Source organism: Oncorhynchus gorbuscha, linkage group LG18 (assembly GCF_021184085.1).
Source record: "Oncorhynchus gorbuscha isolate QuinsamMale2020 ecotype Even-year linkage group LG18, OgorEven_v1.0, whole genome shotgun sequence".
NCBI classification, from domain to species: domain Eukaryota; kingdom Metazoa; phylum Chordata; class Actinopteri; order Salmoniformes; family Salmonidae; genus Oncorhynchus; species Oncorhynchus gorbuscha.
The window spans coordinates 72,313,435-72,335,934 of NC_060190.1; the positions used below are offsets into that span (position 1 = coordinate 72,313,435).

At 48.7% G+C, this 22,500-nt stretch overlaps 1 protein-coding gene across 1 annotated transcript in view; it reads right to left on the reverse strand.

Moving 5' to 3' along the window:
* The window catches only part of LOC124002935 (neurexophilin-2-like), an 85,745-nt gene that overhangs the window by 1,186 nt on the left and 62,059 nt on the right, over positions 1–22,500 (reverse strand). Inside the window, exon 2 of the mRNA XM_046310786.1 lies at positions 1–696. This exon is cut by the window's left edge and continues 1,186 nt beyond it. Within this exon, the coding sequence (XP_046166742.1) occupies positions 1–696 (696 nt within the window). The remainder of the gene's footprint in view (positions 697–22,500) is intronic.

Consider the following 22,500-nt stretch of genomic DNA (forward strand, 5'->3'; position numbering starts at 1 on the left):
GCAGGGCTTGGGTTTCTTGGAGCGGTTAGTCTTCTCGTACTCCACCCGGCAGTTGAAGGTCTTTACCTCCTTGGGGTCGAAGGTGGACTGGTGCGGGGTCTGTTGTTGAGTGATCTGGGTGTGAAGCTCAGGGTGGAGCTGGGCGTGGAGGCCCGGTTGATGGTGCTGGAGAACCTCGAACTCCACTATTTTAGTTGGAGGGACGATACTCACGGAGACGTTACCGAGACTGGACGAGTTGTGGCGGAAGTAGACGGTGAACGTGCCGTTGATGTGGTCCACGATCTTCCCGGTGACCAAGAGGCTGAACTTCATGGTTTTCACGTTGAAGTAGAAATCTCCCCAGCCAAAGATCTTCTTGGTCTTCTGAGCTGTCTTCAGTGATGGTTTGCGTTTGTTACGATAGCCTGTCTGGTCCAGGAGAAGAGACTGATTCTTTGCCCAGTCGTAAGGGTTGAGGAAGCTATAGGTGGGACTTTTCAGAGGGGGCTTCATGGGCGGGTTGCCGACCCCGTCCATGCCTGGCGAGAAGATGCGGGAGGTTGTTTGGTAGGGTGGTTTAACTCCCCCTGCGCTCCCTCCTCCGGTGCCCAAGGCTCTACCCCCTATGCCATATGTGGTCTTCATCACTGAGCCTGCTGGACCCAGGTCTAGTCCTGGGTAGTTCTTGGCCACCTGCTTCTCCAGTCCCTGCACCTGTGGAGAGAGAGTCAGAGAGAGGGAGAGAGAAAGAGAGGAGGGAGAAAGTGGGGGGGGGTAGAGAGTAAAAGTGAGTCTGTGTCAAGGAGATTCAGATTCAAGGGTTTAAAACGTACACTATTAATTATAATTATAATTTCCTAGTATGTACAGGTAACTGCCAATGCACCTTGGTATAGATTCTAGAAGTGTCTGGAACTCTGGAACTCACACACACACACACACACACACACACACACACACACACACACACACACACACACACACACACACACACACACACACACACACACACACACACACACACACACACACACACACACACACACACACACACACACACACACACACACCCTTTAAACTCCCTATGCTCCTTTGAGACCCCTTTTTCAAAGTCACTGAGATCTCTTCTAGTCATGATAGCCAAAATAATGGGCACCTGGGCATTTTTATACATGACCCTAAGCATGATGGGATGTTCATTGCTTAATTAACTCAGGAACTGCACCTCTGTGGAAGCATCTGCTTTTCAATATACTTTGTATCCCTCATTTACTGAAGCGTTTCCTTTACTTTGGCAGTTACCTGTAGGCTGCTAAATGACTTCGATGGCTTTTCTTTATCCCTTGATTCAAGACACAAAACATACATTATTTTTAACGACCTTTGTTTGTTGTGAATGTTGTTGTACACAGTAAAGCCGGTTTTACATGTGAAGGTTATTCACACGAGGCGATTGACTAGAAATCTTCTCTTGTTCTCCCTGCATGTCTTATCAATCACGTCACTGCCACACACACACACACACACACACACACACACACACACACACACACACACACACACACACACACACACACACACACACACACACACACACACACACACACACACACACACACACACACACACACACACACACACACACACACACACACACACACACGCGCACGCACACGCGCACACACAGGCCCTCACACACAGTGAATCACTCACACACGCACGCCCCTCCCTCTACACCCCCCTCCAACATCTCTCCTCTGAAGTGCTATTGTGAAGCTGTCCTTAGAATGTGATGGTTAGACGTTTAGAATTACAGCTTCTCTTTAAGGGTTACAATCCCCCCCCCCCCGACGACTCTTGGTAATCCAGCTATAAACTACTCTCCTAAAAGACAAGCAAATCCTGGAAGCCAATATGTTGCTGTTTGTCTCTTACTACTGTACTCTAAACTCACGTTAAAGGCCCAGTGCAGTCAAAATTGTGATTTTTCTGTGTTTTATATATATTTCCACCCTATGAGGTTGGAATAATCCTGTGAAATTGTGAAAATGAGAATAATGGAGTTTTGGTTTTCCAGGAGACATCCCAAGATGGTTCATTAATGAATAGACCAATAAGAAAGACAGTTCCAAAACTCTCTGCCAATAACAGCACATGTTCAGTTTCCCCCTCCCCACTCAGACAAACTTCCAAACAGTCCTAGCAAAATTCCTGCTTGAAAAACTACTCTTTGATTACAAGCTATTTTTTTGTTTCTTTTTGACCAAGTTTAATTGAAAACAATCACAAGAAGGTAGTTAATTGTTACCCAGAAATGATTTGATATTGAATTAAAATGACCGCATTGAACTTTTAATGTATACACTGGCTGTATCACAAATGGAGTCCCATCCCCTAAGTAGTGCACTATTGTTGATCAGGGCTAATACTCTATGGAAGATACGGTGCTATTTGGACACAGACTCTAATTCGATTGCTATTTGTGTTATGCAGTGAGTGCCAGCTAGTACTCCAGTGGTTCCCAACTATTTTCAGTTACTGTATCACCAACTGTGATTTTGCTTTGCTCAGAGTATTTTAAATGTAAGCTTTATTTAACCAGGCAAGTTGGTTAAGAACACATTCTTATTTTACAATGACAGCCTAGGAACAGTGGGTTAACTGCCTTGTTAAGGGGCAAAATTACATATTTTTTTGACCTTGTAAGGTCAACGCTCTAACCACTAGTCTACCTGCCGCCCCCTCGAGTGCATTTTACCAGTTAACATATGGTCCCTTCAGTCTTCTCAAGTACCACTTGTGGATAGGCCAAGTGCACCTGGTTGGGAAACACTATTCAATACAGTAATCACTCATTCAATTAATGAATCTATGATATGTATTCCAAATGGCATCCCATTCCCTACATAGTGCACTACTTTTGATCAGTGCCCATAGGGATTGGTAAAAAAGTAGTGCACTATATAGGGTGTCACTACCGACACCCTGGTTTGAATCCAGGCTGTATCACAACCGGCCCGCGAGTGGGACTCCCGTAGGGTCGGTGCACAATAGGCCCAGGGTCGTCCAGGGTTTGGCCCGGTGTATGCTGTCATTGTAAATAAGAATTTGTTCTTTACTGACTTGCCTATTTAAATAAAGAGGTGAAGTGTGCTGAGTGAAGACATATATTGATGAAAGGTTATTTATCTGACAATGTGTTGCTGGTACATTTTTAACACGTGCTCAGATTCCCTGGGTGGTTCGCTGTGTGTGTGTGTGTGTGTGTGTGTGTGTGTGTGTGTGTGTGTGTGTGTGTGTGTGTGTGTGTGTGTGTGTGTGTGTGTGTGTGTGTGTGTGTGTGTGTGTGTGTGTGTGTGTGTGTGTGTGTGTGTGTGTGTGTGTGTGTGTGTGTGTGTGTGTGTGTGTGTGTGTGTGTGTGTTTGGTCCCCTGGGAGAGAGGAGACCAGTGAACTCACAGAATCTAAATGAACGTTAATATGGGTGGGTTTGACTAAGAAGAAGGCACAGCAGCAGTATACTGTAGGCAGGTCGGCTACAGTGCAATCACAGAGTATGTTGTTACAACGGACAGCCAGTATATATTATGAGCATAAAACGTAGGTTTTAGGATCATTACAGTAAAACACGTTGGCTATGCGATGTACGTACATGTGCAGTAACACTTGCATGCAGAGACTAACCTACACCGACAGACATGTCACCAGTGTTGTCAGGTGTCTTCAAAGTGAGGCCATCTGTCAGACTAACACAACTACACTGCATTATTAGGCCTAATCATCGCAGGTCTCTCTGACAGCATGGTGTTATGCAGAGACACCATGGTGTGAGTGTGTGTGTGTGTGGGAGGGTCTGTTTGTGTGTGTGTGTGTGTGTGTGTGTGTGTGTGTGTGTGTGTGTGTGTGTGTGTGTGTGTGTGTGTGTGTGTGTGTGTGTGTGTGTGTGTGTGTGTGTGTGTGTGTGTGTGTGTGTGTGTGTGTGTGTGTGTGTGTGTGTGTGTGTGTGTGTGTGTGTGTGTGTGTGTGTGTGTGTGTGTGTGTGTGTATGTGTGTGTGTGTGTGTGGGGGGGGTGGGTGTGTGTGTATGTGTGTGTGTATGTGTGTGTGTGTGTATGTGTGTGTCCGTGTGTGTGGGTGTGCGTGTATGTGTGTGTTTTATGTGTGTGTGTGTGGGTGGGGGGTGTGTGTGTGTGTGGGAGGGTCTGGCAACGGTCCCCAGTCCAGAGCTTCTGGCAACGATTCCCAGTCCAGAGCTTCTGGCAACGATTCCCAGTCCAGAGTTTCTGGCAACGATTCCCAGTCCAGAGCTTCTGACAACGATTCCCATTCCAGAGCTTCTGGCAACGATTCCCAGTCCAGAGCTTCTGGCAACGATTCCCAGTCCAGAGCTTCTGGCAACGATTCCCAGTCCAGAGCTTCTGGCAACGATTCCCAGTCCAGAGCTTCTGGCAACGATTCCCAGTCCAGAGCTTCTGGCAACGATTCCCAGTCCAGAGCTTCTGGCAACGATTCCCAGTCCAGAGCTTCTGACAACGATTCCCATTCCAGAGCTTCTGGCAACGATTCCCAGTCCAGAGCTTCTGGCAACGATTCCCAGTCCAGAGCTTCTGGCAACGATTCCCAGTCCAGAGCTTCTGGCAACGATTCCCAGTCCAGAGCTTCTGGCAACGATTCCCAGTCCAGAGCTTCTGGCAACGATTCCCAGTCCAGAGCTTCTGGCAACGATTCCCAGTCCAGACTTCTGACAACGATTCCCATTCCAGAGCTTCTGGCAACGATTCCCAGTCCAGAGCTTCTGGCAACGATTCCCAGTCCAGAGCTTCTGGCAACGATTCCCAGTCCAGAGCTTCTGGCAACGATTCCCAGTCCAGAGCTTCTGGCAACGATTCCCAGTCCAGAGCTTCTGGCAACGATTCCCAGTCCAGAGCTTCTGACAACGATTCCCATTCCAGAGCTTCTGGCAACGATTCCCAGTCCAGAGCTTCTGCCAACGATTCCCAGTCCAGAGCTTCTGGCAACGATTCCCAGTCCAGAGCTTCTGGCAACGATTCCCAGTCCAGAGCTTCTGGCAACGATTCCCAGTCCACAGTCCGGAACCTCCAGCTCCGTGGCAGGAGCCTTCCTCGGCATCTAGGTCCAGTCCAGCACAGAGTTCAGCTTGGGTCCATGGCTGCGTCCGCGGGATGATCGGGTTCTTCGTCCCCCACCAGAGCCGCCACAGATACTAGACACCCCCCCTAACCCTCCCTTTTGGTTTCAGGTTTTGTGGCCGGAGTCCACACCTTTGTTTGGGTGGGGTGGGGGGTGGGGGGGGTGGGGGTTGGGGTACTGTCACGTCCTGACCATGGAGAGCCTTTATTTTCTATGCTGGAGTAGGTCAGGGCGTGACTGGGGGTTTAGTCTAGTTTGTTATTTATATGTGGGGTTCTAGTTTTGAGTTTCTATGTTGGTGATTTTGTATGATTCCCAATTAGAGGCAGCTGGTAATCGTTGTCTCTAATTGGAGATCATATTTTGGTAGCATTTTTCCACCTGTGTTTTGTGGGACATTGTTTATGTGCAGTTGCATGTCAGCACTTCATTTTCGTCACGTTTCGTTCTTTCTTTATTGTTTTGTTGTGTGGTTCACTTACTTTATATAAATAAAGATCCACGTTGGTCCGAGGATGCTTCAAACGATCGTGACAGTCGGTGAAAGGTCACTGAGAGGTCGCTGAGAAGTCGCTGAGATGTCGCTGAGAAGTCGCTGAGATGTCGCTGAGAGATCAGTGAAAGGTCGCTAAGAGGTCGGTGAGAGGTCACTGAGAAGTCGCTGAGAGGTCGCTGAGAGGTCGGTGAAAGGTCACTGAGAGGTCGGTAAGGGGTCGCTGAGAAGTCGGTGAAAGGTCGCTGAGAGGTCGCTGAGAGGTCGGTAAGTGGGCGGTAAGAGGGCGGTAAAGAGTGAAATGATCACATAGTTAGGGTTGCAACACACACACACACACACACACACACACACACACACACACACACACACACACACACACACACACACACACACACACACACACACACACACACACACACACACACACACACACACACACACACACACACACACACACACACAGACAGACAGACAGAGACACACAGACAGACAGAGACACACAGACAGAGACACACAGACAGACAGACAGACAGACAGACAGACAGACAGACAGACAGACAGACAGACAGACAGACAGACAGACAGACAGACAGACAGACAGACAGACAGACAGACAGACAGACAGACAGACAGACAGACAGACAGACAGACAGACAGACAGACAGACAGACAGACAGACAGACAGAGACACACACACAGGAGGAAAGGGTGGTTTATATACTGTTAACTGTTGCTAGTGTTGACTCGTTCTGATTTGTGTAAATACACAGGACACTAATTACCATTAATTAACTGCTTCCATAGACTTTTTTAGGTCACTCAACTTTGTGTAATCTGAAATTAACACGGGTCCGAAATTATTATTTTTGGCATCTTACCTTAAAAAACAAAAACAGTGTGGAACTAGTTACACACACAGCACTAATAACATACAATGATTTCAACTTACATTTTTGACAGACATGATTATAATGTGCTTGTTCATTTATACAGTAGTCCTCATCTGGGACTTGAACTCATAACCTCCTTGTTCATTCCCATCTTCCTGCAATGTCACCACATCTGTATTAATAATCAGCTCACCTGGGACTTGAACTCATAACCTCTTCCTGCAAAGCTAACACATCTGTATTAATAATCAGCTCACCTGGGACTTGAACTGATAACCTCTTCCTGCAATGCCACCACATCTGTATTAATAATCAGCTCACCTGGGACTTGAACTGATAACCTCTTCCTGCAATGCCACCACATCTGTATTAATAATCAGGACCCGGGACTTGAACTGATAACCTCTTCCTGCAATGCCACCACATCTGTATTAATAATCAGCTCACCCGGGACTTGAACTGATAACCTCTTCCTGCAATGCCACCATCTGTATTAATAATCTGACTTGAACTGATAACCTCTTCCTGCAATAATCTGTATTAATAATCAGCTCACCCGGGACTTGAACTGATAACCTCTTCCTGCAATGCCACCACATCTGTATTAATAATCAGCTCACCCGGGACTTGAACTGATAACCTCTTCCTGCAATGCCACCACATCTGTATTAATAATCAGCTCACCTGGGACTTGAACTGATAACCTCTTCCTGCAATGCCACCACATCTGTATTAATAATCAGCTCACCTGGGACTTGAACTGATAACCTCTTCCTGCAATGCCACCACATCTGTATTAATAATCAGCTCACCTGGGACTTGAACTGATAACCTCTTCCTGCAATGCCACCACATCTGTATTAATAATCAGCTCACCTGGGACTTGAACTGATAACCTCTTCCCGCAATGCCACCACATCTGTAATAATAATCAGCTCACCCGATCAGCTCCTCTTATCATTGATTATTCTCCTATTTAAGTCATTTGAGGTTTTTCCTGTTTAATGTTACTCAATTAATCACTATGATAAATCCAATACTTGAGTATACTTTTAACAGAGTTGAGATTGACTCTGGAGTGCAAGGTGCAGCAATACAGGTGAAATCAGTTATTGACATGAACATGGTTGCGTAGCAGGAAGAATAGATGGTTCATACAACTATCCATGTTTTACCGTGTATGTTCTACTTATCACAGACTGGAACATCCAGAACAGTGGATGCACATAAAAGCTAAATTAGCTGCAAAAATACATAAATAAATAAAAAATATAAAGTCATTTCAGCGGTAAAAGACTTAAGTACCAAAGGCCTACACCTGAAAAGCTGAAAATGACATCCGTCCCACTGACTCCCTCAGGTAATAATCATAAAACAGAGCTTCACACTGTGCTTCACATCAACCCAATAATCACAAGACTGAGTGGAGCCGCGTGGAGCATCGTGGAGCCTCGTGGAGCCGTGTGGAGCCTCGTGGTGGCGTGTGGAGCCGTGTGGAGCCTCGTGGAGCCGCGTGGAGCCGTGTGGAGCCTCGTGGAGCCTCGTGGAGCCTCGTGGAGCCTCGTGGAGCCTCGTGGTGGCGGGTGGAGCCTCGTGGAGCCTCGTGGTGGCGCGTGGAGCCGTGTGGAGCTGCATGGAGCCTCGTGGACCCGCGTGGAGCCGTGTGGAGCTGCGTGGAGCCCCGTGGAGCTGCGTGGAGCTGCGTGGAGCCTCGTGGAGCTGCGTGGAGCCTCGTGGAGCCTCGTGGAGCCTTGTGGAGCACTGCTGTAACGTGTTATATTTGACAGAGAATTCTGCAGCAGAACCAAACTCCTTTGACCGCTGCTCTTTCGTCCGCTTGAGAGCAGAGTACCCCCCCTTAAATTATTCATGTTTCAGACATGGTCTATGTGGATACCAAGGGTCTTGGTCAAAAGTAGTGCACTTTATAGGGAATAGGGTGCAATTTGGGATACGCCCCACAGTGATTGGAGCGTGAGAGTATGTTCGATGAAGCAGGAAGGAAGTGGGGTCATACTAACTTATCAAATGCTAGGGGTGGTTGGTGGAATTGACCTCTGAACTGTCGATGACTGTTACAGTGAAGATTTATTTTCATGTTAGGGAGTGTTGGATCAATGATGGTCTGGTCCCCTGATCCTCCATCTAGTTCACTCACATTATCCTTTAAAACGTATCCTCCTTCTTAGAGTGTGTCTGTGCATGAGCACGGCCAGAGGGTGTGGCCTTCCCCCCTGCCTGCCAGCTGACGTCTGACACGGGTCTCTCTTCAAGAGTAATAGTAGAACACTCACTCTCTTTTTCTCTCTGTGTCTCTCTCTCTGTGTCTCTCTCGGTGTCTCTCTCTCTCACTCGCTCTCTTTCTCTCTCTGTTTCTCTTTCTCTCTCGCTGTCTCTCTCTCTCTCTCTCTCTCTCTCTCTCTCTCTCTCTCTCTCTCTCTCTCTCTCTCTCTCTCTCTCTCTCTCTCTCTCTCTCTCTCTCTCTCTCTTTCTCTCTGTGTAACTCTTTCTCTCAGTCTCCCTCTCCCTCTCTGTCTCTCTCCCTCTCCAATTTCTGTCTCTCTCTCTGAGGAGAGATAATGGGAAGATGAGCGCAGCCTGTCTCTGAGCTCTGAACACGCCAGGCTGTTGGTTTGTTTAATTTGAGTTTTATTTGTGACAATCAATTAATTTATATCTCCCTCTCTACCCTCTTCTCTACCATTGATCTGCTGTCACTGAGTGGAGTCAAATGGACATTCCCCTTCCCCTTCCCCTTCCCTTCCCATTCCCCTTCCCCTTCCCCTTCCCCTTCCCCTTCCCCTTCCCCTTCCCCTTCCCCTTCCCCTTCCCCTTCCCCTTCCCCTTCCCCTTCCCCTTCCCCTTCCCCTTCCCCTTCCCCCTTCCCCTTCCCCTTCCCCTTCCCCTTCCCCTTCCCCTTCCCCTTCCCCTTCCCCTTCCCCTTCCCCTTCCCCTTCCCCTTCCCCTTCCCCTTCCCCTTCCCCTTCCCCTTCCCCTTCCCCTTCCCCTTCCCCTTCCCCTTCCCCTTCCCCTTCCCCTTCCCCTTCCCCTTCCCCTTCCCTTCCCCTTCCCTTCCCCTTCCCCTTCCCCTTCCCCTTCCCTTCCCCTTCCCCTTCCCCTTCCCTTCCCCTTCCCCTTCCCCTTCCCCTTCCCCTTCCCCTCCCCCCCTTCCCCTTCCCCTTCCCCTTCCCCTTCCCCTTCCCCTTCCCCTTCCCCCCCCTCCCCTCCCCTCCCCTCCCCTCCCCTCCCCTTCCCCTTCCCCTTCCCCTTCCCCTTCCCCTTCCCCTTCCCCTCCCCCTCCCCCTCCCCCTTCCCCTTCCCCTTCCCCTTCCCTTCCCCTTCCCCTTCCCTTCACCTTCCCCTTCCCCTCCCCCTCCCCTTCCCCTTCCCCTTCCCCCCCCCACGCACGCACGCACGCACACACACACACACACACACACACACACACACACACACACACACACACACACACACACACACACACACACACACACACACACACACACACACACACACACACACACACACACACACACACACACACACACCTCACTGACCACCCCACATGCACTAGAGATGAGCACTGGGCTGGCTGGAGATTAGATTTTTCATTTTCTGCTCACTCCACATATAACTCCTAAAGTGTCCGCTGTGAACGAGCAGACTTTTAGATTTGCTCTCAAGTGAGACAGAACAAAAAATGTAATAATCCATTTAGTTCTGAATTGCACAACGAATTGAGACAACAATATGAATATATCATCAGGCAAGGAAGGAATCACTCGGTGAGACAGAATCCAAAATTTGACACTTGTAAATAACCATTACTATAACACTACAATACAATACTCTTTAGCTACACACTAAACAAATGTTGCTTTATTTTTTTAACCTTTATTTAACTAGGCAAGTCAGTTAAGGACAAATTTTTATTTACAATGACGGCCCAGGAACAATGGGTTAACTGCCTTTGTCAGGGGCAGAACGACAGATTTTTACTAAGTCAGCTCGGGGATTCGATCCAACAACCTTTCGGTTACTTCCCTGGACAGGCCTACATGATGTGAGATAAAAAAAAAAACATCTTATTACCAATAACCTTGAAAGGAAATAAAACTGAAGTTACAGCACTGTACAGGTCACACACACAGGATGACAGAGGCGGTTTTCAGTTAAAAAGGCTTAAAAAAAAAAAAAGATATTGTTTTCACTCCGTATTTATGTGGCTTTGGGGTTTCAGCATGCTACCAAGATATGTTTCATTTCATGACACAGGTTGCTTCCAAAACGGCACCCTATTCCCTAAATAGTGTACTACTGTTGACCAGAGCTCTGAACAGCTCCCTATTCCCCATAGGGCTTGAGAGTAGTGTACTATATAGACTAGGATAGGGCACCATTTTGGGACATACTGTATATACAAACACAGGGAAATGATGGATCCATCCATTCTATTTTGACAATGATCACATAATAAATTAAGAAATTTTTTTTTAAAACATTTCCTTCCACCACAAAAAAAGAAGAAGAAGATGAAGACGAAGAAGAAGAAGAATTGAGAAATGACATTTAATTAAAGAGACCAAAATAAAGCCCCAAGAATAAGAGATAAAGCAGTGGGGGGAATAAGAGTGTAGAGAGAGAGGGAGAGAGAGAGAGAGAGAGAGAGAGAGAGAGAGAGAGAGAGAGAGAGAGAGAGAGAGAGAGAGAGAGAGAGAGAGAGAGAAGGCAGTAAAAGTGATTTGCCAGTCCGGTGGTGTAGCTGGATTATGATGAAAATGAACTGAGTCAGGGAGTATCAGAGAGCCGCAGCAGATAACACACAACCACAGTAAGGGGGCGGCGGACGATGGAAACGGAGAGAACAAATGAGGGAGGGTGGGAGGGAGGGAGGGAGGGAGGGAGGGAGGGAGGGAGGGAGAACGAAAAAGAGGGGGAAGAGAGATGGGGAAGAGAGAGAGAGAAGAGTGTGGGGAAGAAAGAGGAGTTTGAGAAGAGAGAAAGAGAGATAGAGGAGGAGAAAGAGAGAAAGAGAGAGAGGAGGAGGAGAAAGAGAGAAAGAGAGAAAGAGAGAGAGGTCTAATAAGAGATACAAAACAATATGAAGGAAGAGTGTGAAAAAAAATTGAAGAACGAAAGGCAAAATGAATACAATACACCGTACAGAGCCTTCAGAAATGCACTGTAATGACTTTTTCCACATTTTGTTACGTTACAGCCTTATTCTAAAATTGATTACATTTTTACAAATCCTCATCAATCTACACACAATACCCCATAATGACAAAGCAAAACAAGTTTTAGAAATGTTTGCAAATTTATAAAAAATATTTAAAAAACAGAAATACCTTATTGATATAAGTATTCAGACCCTATGCTATGAGACTCGAAATTGAGCTCAGGTGCATTCTGCTTCCATTGATAATCCTTGAGATGTTTCTATAACTTGATTGGACATGATGTGGAAAGGCACACACCTGTCTATATAAAGGTCCCACAGTTGACAGTGCATGTCAGAGCAAAAACCAAGCCATGAGGTCGAAGGAATTGTCTATATAGCTCCGAGACAGATTTGTATCGAGGCACAGATCTGGGGAAGGGAACCAAGACATGTTGTCAACATTGAAGATCCCCAAGAACACAGTGGCCTCCATCATTCTGAAATGGAAGAAGATTGAGCAATTGGGGGAGAAGAACCATGGTCAGGGAGGTGACCAAGAACCCGTGGTCACACTGACAGAGCTCCAGAGTTCCCCTGTGGAGATGGGAGAACCTTCCAGAAGGACAACCATCTCTGAAGCACTCCACCAATCAGGCCTTTATGGTAGAGGGGCCAGACGGAAGCCTCTCCTCAGTAAAAGGCACATGACAGCCTGCTTGGAGTTTGCCAAAAGGCACCTAAAGGACTCTCAGACTATGAGAAACCAGCTTTTCTGGTCTGATGAAACCAAGGTTTAACTCTTCGACCTGAATGCCAAGCGTCACTTCTGGAGGAAACTTTGCACCATCCCCGTTAACCATTTATTTGGGCTGCAATTTCTGAGGCTGGTAACTGTAATGAACTTATCCTCTGCAACAGAGGTAACTTTGGGTCCAAATAACTTCACAGATTGTAAGGTTATTGGTTTAAACACCGTTTCCCATTGTTTGTCAATGACCCATAGACAATGGTCCGTCATGCTCTGATGTCACAGCGTCATCGGACTGAGCTTGTGGTCATTGCAGGCAATCTCAACTCTGTGCGTTACAGGGAAGACATCCTCCTCCCTCAGGTGGTACCCTTCCTGCAGGCTCATCCTGACATGACCCTCCAGCATGACAATGCCACCAGCCATATTGCTCGTTCTGTGCGTGATTTCCTGCAAGACAGCAATGTCAGTGTTCTGCCATGGCCAGCGAAGAGCCCAGATCTCAATCCCACTGAGCACGTCTGGGACCTGTTGGATCGGAGGGTGAGGGCTAGGGCCATTCCCCCCAGAAATGTCCGGGAACTTGCAGGTGCCTTGGTGGAAGATTGAGGTAACATCTCACAGCAAGAACTGGCAAATCTGGTGCAGTCCATGAGGAGGAGATGCATTGCAGTACTTAATGCAGCTGGTGGCCACACCATATACTGACTCTTTTGTTCAGGGACACATTATTCCATTTCTGTTAGTCACATGTCTGTGGAACTTGTTCAGTTTTTGTCTCAGTTGTTGAATCTTATGTTCATACAAATATTTACACATGTTAAGTTTGCTGAAAATAAATGCAGTTGACAGTGAGAGGACGTTTATTTTTTTTGCTGAGTTATATATATATTCCGGACTCTGCTTGTTCTGATATTTCTTGATTTATTTTTGTATTATGCATGTATTGTTTTGTATTGCTAGGTATTACTGCATTGTTGCAGCTAAAAACAGAAGAATTCCACTGCGAAAACATCTGCAAATCTGTGTAACCAACCAATTAACTTTGATTAGACTTGATTGTTGTGTGTGTGTGTGTGTGCGTGTGTGTGTGTGTGTGTGTGTGTGTGTGTGTGTGTGTGTGTGTGTGTGTGTGTGTGTGTGTGTGTGTGTGTGTGTGTGTGTGTGTGTGTGTGTGTGTGTGTGTGTGTGTGTGTGTGTGTGTGTGTGTGTGTGTGTGTGTGTGTGTTCTGAGAGTGTTCTCCAAGTTTTACCAGGGGCAACATCCCTCTAACGCAGAGAGACGAGGGCTGGAGGTAATTATGATGTTAGAATGCCTACTGTACCCGCACACTGTGACTGTGATCGTGACAGGGACTGCATGATGCAGCAGAATCAGAGCTATCAGAACTCGTCTGTCTTTCTTTCAGGAGGAACTTGAGTGACCGATAGATCAACGAGCAGTAAGCAATCATCTATCTATCTCTCAGATCAGCATGTTCCACTCAGGTGGCGGTTGGGTGGGTGGACTACAATGTCTTCACTGATGCTGCTATACCCTGATCAATCATACTGTTGTCAGAGGAGTGAGAAGGAGAGAGAGAGGATGAGGAGGAGAGAAAGAGGGGGAGGGAGGCAGAGGGAAGAGCTGGGGGGGGGAGCATCTCTTTTGCATGCTGGATGGTAGGCAATGCATCAAAAGATGACTGCTTTCCCATTCTTCTTTAAATAAGAGTGGCAAGACTCCTGGCTGTGCTTTAAGTTTAATCATTCATCTAAATAAGTTGCAGAGAGAAACTCTGAGAGCTGGAGACTAGAAGCCGGGGCGCTAGGTGGAAGGGAGAGCTAGGCAGCCAGCCAGTGCTAGGAGGAAGGGAGAGCTAGGCAGCCAGCCAGTGCTAGGTGGAAGGGAGAGCTAGGCAGCCAGCTAGCGCTAGGAGGAAGGGAGAGCTAGGCAGCCAGCCAGCGCTAGGTGGAAGGGAGAGCTAGGCAGTCAGCCAGTGCTAGGTGGAAGGGAGAGCTAGGCAGCCAGCCAGGGCTAGGTGGAAGGGAGAGCTAGGCAGCCAGCCAGTGCTAGGTGGAAGGGAGAGCTAGGCAGCCAGCCAGCGCTAGGAGGAAGGGAGAGCTAGGCAGCCAGCCAGCGCTAGGTGGAAGGAAGACCTAGGCAGCCAGCCAGTGCTAGGTGGAAGGGAGAGCTAGGCAGCCAGCCAGCGCTAGGTGGAAGGGAGAGCTAGGCAGCCAGCCAGCGCTAGGTGGAAGGGAGAGCTAGGCAGCCAGCCAGCGCTAGGTGGAAGGGAGAGCTAGGCAGCCAGCAAGTGCTAGGTGGAAGGGAGAGCTAGGCAGCCAGCCAGTGCTAGGTGGAAGGGAGAGCTAGGCAGCCAGCCAGTGGAAGTGGAAGGGAGAGCTAGGCAGCCAGCCAGCGCTAGGTGGAAGGGAGAGCTAGGCAGCCAGCCAGTGGAAGTGGAAGGGAGAGCTAGGCAGCCAGCCAGTGGAAGTGGAAGGGAGAGCTAGGCAGCCAGCCAGCGCTAGGTGGAAGGGAGAGCTAGGCAGCCAGCCAGTGGAAGTGGAAGGGAGAGCTAGGCAGCAAGCCAGTGGAAGTGGAAGGGAGAGCTAGGCAGCCAGCCAGCGCTAGGTGGAAGGGAGAGCTAGGCAGCCAGCCAGTGGAAGTGGAAGGGAGAGCTAGGCAGCCAGCCAGTGGAAGTGGAAGGGAGAGCTAGGCAGCCAGCCAGTGGAAGTGGAAGGGAGAGCTAGGCAGCCAGCCAGCGCTAGGTGGAAGGGAGAGCTAGGCAGCCAGCCAGTGGAAGTGGAAGGGAGAGCTAGGCAGCCAGCCAGTGGAAGTGGGGGGCAAAGTGCAATAACAACTGATATCACACTGCTGAATTTCTCATTTGTAAGCGTGTAAACATGCAGTACCAGTCAAAAGTTTGGACACACCTACTCATTCAAGGGTGTTTCTTTATTTTTTTTAACTATTTTTTTTACATTGTAGAATAATAGTGAAGACATCAAAACTATGAAATAACACATACGGAATTATGTAGTAAGCAAAAAAGTTTAAAACAATTCTAAATATATTTGAGATTTGAGTATAACCTCCACTGAGTATAACCTCCACTATACCACTGTCCCTGAGTATAACCTCCACTATACCACTGAGTATAGCCTCCACTATACCACTGAGTATAACCTCCACTACACCACTGTCCCTGAGTATAACCTCCACTACACCACTGAGTATAGCCTCCACTATACCACTGAGTATAGCCTCCACTACACCACTGAGTATAGCCTCCACTACACCACTGAGTATAGCCTCCGCTATATCACTGAGTATAGCCTCCACTATATCACTGAGTATAGCCTCCACTACACCACTGAGTATAGCCTCCACTATATCACTGAGTATAGCCTCCACTACACCACTGAGTATAGCCTCCACTATATCACTGAGTATAGCCTCCACTACACCACTGAGTATAGCCTCCATTACACCACTGAGTATAGCCTCCACTATACCACTGAGTATAGCCTCCACTACACCACTGAGTATAGCCTCCACTACACCACTGAGTATAGCCTCCACTACACCACTGAGTATAGCCTCCACTATATCACTGAGTATAGCCTCCACTACACCACTGAGTATAGCCTCCACTATACCACTGAGTATAGCCTCCACTACACCACTGAGTATAGCCTCCACTACACCACTGAGTATAGCCTCCACTACACCACTGAGTATAGCCTCCACTATATCACTGAGTATAGCCTCCACTACACCACTGAGTATAACCTCCACTACACCACTGAGTATAGCCTCCATAACACCACTGTCCCTGAGTATAACCTCCACTATACCACTGAGTATAGCCTCCACTACACCACTGAGTATAGCCTCCACTATACCACTGAGTATAGCCTCCACTACACCACTGAGTATAGCCTCCACTACACCACTGAGTATAGCCTCCACTACACCACTGAGTATAGCCTCCACTATATCACTGAGTATAGCCTCCACTACACCACTGAGTATAACCTCCACTACACCACTGAGTATAGCCTCCATAACACCACTGTCCCTGAGTATAACCTCCACTATACCACTGAGTATAGCCTCCACTACACCACTGAGTATAGCCTCCACTATACCACTGAGTATAGCCTCCACTATATCACTGAGTATAGCCTCCACTATATCACTGAGTATAGCCTCCACTATACCACTGAGTATAGCCTCCACTATATCACTGAGTATAACCTCCACTATATCACTGAGTATAGCCTCCACTATACCACTGAGTATAACCTCCACTATACCACTGAGTATAACCTCCACTACACCACTGAGTATAACCTCCACTACACCACTGAGTACAGCCTCCATTACACCACTGAGTATAGCCTCCACTACACCACTGAGTATAGCCTTCACTACACCACTGAGTATAGCCTCCACTACACCACTGAGTATAACCTCTATCCTACATTAGTGCTCTATCCTACATTAGTGCTCTATCCTACATTAGTGCTCTATCCTACATTAGTGCTCTATCCTACAACAGTGCTCTATCCTACATTAGTGCTCTATCCTACATTAGTGCTCTATCCTACATTAGTGCTCTATCCTACATTAGTGCTCTATCCTACATTAGTGCTCTATCCTACATTAGTGCTCTATCCTGCATTAGTGTGCTGGTATTACGGAAGGTCTATAGGTTCACCACTGAAGGTCTATAGGTTCACCACTGAAGGTCTATAGGTTCACCACTGAAGGTCTATAGGTTCACCACTGAAGGTCTATAGGTTCACCACTGAAGGTCTATAGGTTCACCACTGAAGGTCTATAGGTTCACCACTGAAGGTGTCATGTTTTGTCATTGATTATCATGTCTTGTCCCTGTGCTTCCCTTCTATTCCTTTCCCTCTGCTGGTCTTATTAGGTTCTTTCCCTCTTTCTATCCCTCCCTCCCTCTCTCGCTCTCTCTCTCTATCGTTCCGTTCCTGCTCCCAGCTGTTCCTCATTCTCCTAACTACCTCATTTACTCTTTCACACCTGTCCCCTATTTTGCCCTCTGATTAGAGTCCCTATTTCTCCCTCTGTTTTCCGCTTCTGTCCTTGTCGGATCCTTGTTTGATGTTTGCTGTTCTGTGTCCTTGTTCCGCCCTGTCGTGTTTTTGCCTTCTTCCTCTCCCGCCGGAGCGGGGGTTTTTTTTGTTAAGAAGAAGTACGGTACTCTGCGCCCCTGCGTGGATTATCGAGGGCTGAATGACATTACGGTTAAGAATCGTTATCCGCTTCCCCTTATGTCGTCAGCCTTCGAGATTCTGCAGGGAGCCAGGTTCTTTACTAAGTTGGACCTTCGTAACGCTTACCATCTCGTGCGCATCAGAGAGGGGGACGAGTGGAAAACGGCGTTTAACACTCCGTTAGGGCATTTTGAATACCGGGTTCTGCCAAACGACTTAATGCACGTCAAGCTCGTTGGGCGTTGTTTTTCGCTCGTTTCGAGTTCGTGATTTCTTATCGCCCGGGAAATAAGAACACCAAGCCTGATGCCTTATCCCGTCTCTTTAGTTCTTCTGTGGCTTCTACCGACCCCGAGGGGATTCTCCCTGAAGGGCGTGTTGTCGGGTTGACTGTCTGGGGAATTGAGAGACAGGTAAAGCAAGCACTCACTCACACTGCATCGCCGCGCGCTTGTCCTAGTAACCTTCTTTTCGTTCCTGTCTCTACTCGTCTGGCTGTTCTTCAGTGGGCTCACTCTGCCAAGTTAGCTGGCCACCCCGGCGTTCGGGGTACGCTTGCTTCTATTCGCCAGCGGTTTTGGTGGCCTACTCAGGAGCGTGACACGCGCCGTTTCGTGGCTGCTTGTTCGGACTAAGTCAGGTAACTCTCCTCCTGCCGGTCGTCTCAGACCGCTTTCCATTCCTTCTCGACCATGGTCTCACATCGCCTTAGACTTTATTACCGGTCTGCCTTCGTCTGCGGGGAAGACTGTGATTCTTACGGTTGTCGATAGGTTCTCTAAGGCGGCACATTTCATTCCCCTCCCTAAGCTTCCTTCCGCTAAGGAGACGGCACAAATCATCATTGAGAATGTGTTCAGAATTCATGGCCTCCCGTTAGACGCCGTTTCAGACAGAGGCCCGCAATTCACGTCACAGTTTTGGAGGGAGTTCTGTCGTTTGATTGGTGCTTCCGTCAGTCTCTCTTCCGGTTTTCATCCCCAGTCTAACGGTCAAGCAGAAAGGGCCAATCAGACGATTGGTCGCATATTACGCAGCCTTTCTTTTCGAAACCCTGCGTCTTGGCCAGAACAGCTCCCCTGGGCAGAATACGCTCACAACTCGCTTCCTTCGTCTGCTACCGGGCTATCTCCGTTTCAGAGTAGTCTTGGGTACCAGCCTCTGTTCTCGTCCCAGCTCGCCGAGTCCAGCGTTCCCTCCGCTCAGGCTTTTGTCCAACGTTGTGAGCGCACCGGGAGGAGGGTCAGGTCTGCACTTTGCCGTTACAGGGCGCAGACTGTGAGAGCCGCCAATAAACGTAGGATTAAGAGTCCTAGGTATTGTCGCGGTCAGAGAGTGTGGCTTTCCACTCGTAACCTTCCCCTTACGACAGCTTCTCGCAAGTTGACTCCGCGGTTCATTGGTCCGTTCCGTGTCTCTCAGGTCGTCAATCCTGTCGCTGTGCGACTGCTTCTTCCGCGACATCTTCGTCGCGTCCACCCTGTCTTCCATGTCTCCTGTGTCAAGCCTTTTCTTCGCGCCCCGTTCGTCTCCCCCCCCGTCCTTGTCGAGGGCACACCTATTTACAAGGTACGGAAGATCATGGACATGCGTTCTCGGGGACGTGGTCACCAGTACTTAGTGGATTGGGAGGGTTACGGTCCTGAGGAGAGGAGTTGGGTTCCATCTCGGGACGTGCTGGACTGTTCGTTGATTGATGATTTCCTCCGTTGCCGCCAGGGTTCCTCCTCGAGTGCGCCAGGAGGCGCTCGGTGAGTGGGGGGGTACTGTCATGTTTTGTCATTGATTATCATGTCTTGTCCCTGTGCTTCCCTTCTATTCGTTTCCCTCTGCTGGTCTTATTAGGTTCTTTCCCTCTTTCTATCCCTCCCTCTCTCCCTCTCTCACTCGCTCTCTCTCTCTATCGTTCCGTTCCTGCTCCCAGCTGTTCCTCATTCTCCTAACTACCTCATTTACTCTTTCACACCTGTCCCCTATTTTGCCCTCTGATTAGAGTCCCTATTTCTCCCTCTGTTTTCCGCTTCTGTCCTTGTCGGATCCTTGTTTGATGTTTGCTGTTCTGTGTCCTTGTTCCGCCCTGTCGTGTTTTTGCCTTCTTCAGATGCTGCGTGTGAGCAGGTGTCTGTCAGCTACGGCCTGTGCCTTCCCGAAGCGACCTGCAGTCTGTGGTCGCGTCTCCCGTCGTTCCTCTCTACTGACGAGAGGATTTCAGTTTTCCTGTTTTGTATTTACCTAAGATAATATCCAGGATTATCGTTTTTGTTTAAGACTGGAATAAAGACTCTGTTTCTGTTAAGTCGCTTTTGGGTCCTCATTCACCAGCATAACAGAAGGTCTATAGATTCACCACTGAAGGTCTATAGGTTCACCACTGAAGACCTTTAGGTTCACCACTGAAGGCCTATAGGTTCACCACTGAAGGTCTATAGGTTCACCACTGAAGGCCTATAGGTTCACCACTGAAGGCCTATAGGTTCACCACTGAAGACCTTTAGGTTCACCACTGAAGGTCTATAGGTTCACCACTGAAGGCCTATAGGTTCACCACTGAAGGTCTATAGGTTCACCACTGAAGGCCTATAGGTTCACCACTGATATAAAGGCTGTTAAGATATTCATGTACCCAGAAAGGAGTGTCTATATTGGTCTGGCGAAACGTTTTTATGCGCTGACTGAATGGAAGCTGATAATGAGTTTTTTTTTTACTTCGCTGGTCTCCGGTGGTTTCGGGAAGAAATGACGAGACCGATACAAGATCGCGACACTCAATATGTGGTCTCGAGACCGGTCTGGAGTACTACAACACTGGCTAAGTGACAGTGATTGATGCTCTCTGTGTTCTCAATTTATCAAGCGGAGCTGCCACTCCATGAGAGATAAACAGCAGAAATATATATCAGAGGTAAATAAAGAAGACAATAAAACATCCTATCTACAGGATTAATAGAAGAATAGGAGAGAGAGGAAGGACGAGATTGGGGAGAGGACGAGGTAGAGAAAGATGTTGAGGAGAGGGGGAAAAGCAGAGAGAAAGAGATGGACGAGAAGGGGAGGAAATGGGTAGAGAAAGGGAGAAGGGGGGTTGGACATTAGTGGGATTGGGATGGGTATGTGGAAGCTCGGGACATTTAGGCCTTGCTTCTGACAATGCAGTCAAGCATGTTACCCAGGGTATTGGGAAGATGGGATGTTAGCTAGGGTATGGGGAAGATGGGATGTTACCTACGGTATGGGGAAGATGGGATGTTACCTAGGGTATGGGGAAGATGGGATGTTACCTAGGGTATGGGGAAGATGGGATGTTACCTAGGGTATGGGGAAGATGGGATGTTACCCAGGGTATGGGGAAGATGGGATGTTACCTAGGGTATGGGGAAGATGGGCTGTTACCTAGGGTATAGGGAAGATGGGATGTTACCTAGGGTATGGGGAAGATGGGATGTTACCTAGGGTATGGGGAAGATGGGATGTTACCCAGGGTATGGGGAAGATGGGATGTTACCTAGGGTATGGGGAAGATGGGCTGTTACCTAGGGTATGGGGAAGATGGGATGTTACCTAGGGTATGGGGAAGATGGGATGTTACCCAGGCGGCAAATTAATGGCATCCCAAATGGCACCCTATTCCCTATATAGTGCACTACTTTAGACCAGAGCCCTATGGAACCCTATTCCCTATATAGTGCACTACTTTAGACCAGAGCCCTATGGAACCCTATTCCCTATATAGTGCACGACTTTAGACCAGAGCCCTATGGGGCTCTATGTAGGGACAAGGGTGCCATTTGTGATGCTTCAAACGCCTTGTCTGCCTGAGATTTGTTTCCCCAGCTCATCAGGGGGAGAGCTGGATGGACTGGCCCTGGATGGACTGGCCCTGGATGGACTGGACCTGGATGGACTGGCCCTGGATGGACTGGCCCTGGGTGGACTGGTGCTGGATGGACTGGCCCTGGATGGACTGGCCCTGGATGGACTGGCCCTGGGTGGACTGGTGCTGGATGGACTGGCCCTGGATGGACTGGCCCTGGGTGGACTGGTGCTGGATGGACTGGCCCTGGGTGGACTGGTGCTGGATGGACTGGCCCTGGATGGACTGGCCCTGGGTGGACTGGTGCTGGATGGACTGGCCCTGGGTGGACTGGTGCTGGATGGACTCGCCCTGGATGGACTGGCCCTGGGTGGACTGGTGCTGGATGGACTGGCCCTGGATGGACTGGCCCTGGGTGGACTGGTGCTGGATGGACTGGCCCTGGATGGACTGGCCCTGGATGGACTGGTGCTGGATGGACTGGTGCTGGATGGACTGGCCCTGGATGGACTGGCCCTGGATGGACTGGCCATTGGATGGACTGGTGCTGGATGGACTGGCCCTGGATGGACGGGCCTTGGGTGGACTGGTGCTGGATGGACTGGCCCTGGATGGACTGGTGCTGGATGGATTGGTGCTGGGTGGACTGGCGCTAGATGGACTGGTGCTGGATGGACTGGTGCTGGATGGACTGGCCCTGGATGGACTGGTCCTGGATGGACTGGTGCTGGGTGGACTGGTGCTGGATGGACTGGCGCTGAGTGCTCCTCTGTCGTCACAAAGTGTCAAAGTTCCTCACACGAATAAAGATCCACTTTTCTTGTTTTCTTTTCATTTGCTCATTGGTTCTCCATATTGCAATGCCAGTCAGGTTGAGCTTTCCATCTTTATATATTTTTTCTAGTTCTTGTTCTTTTTCTCCACTTCCCTTGCCTGGTTCGGTGTGATCTGGTCTTCTCCCTCCAATTCCTCACAGTGCAGAGTGGATATCAGAGGAGTTGGAGTGCTTTGTGAGGCAGGCAAGAGCAGGTGC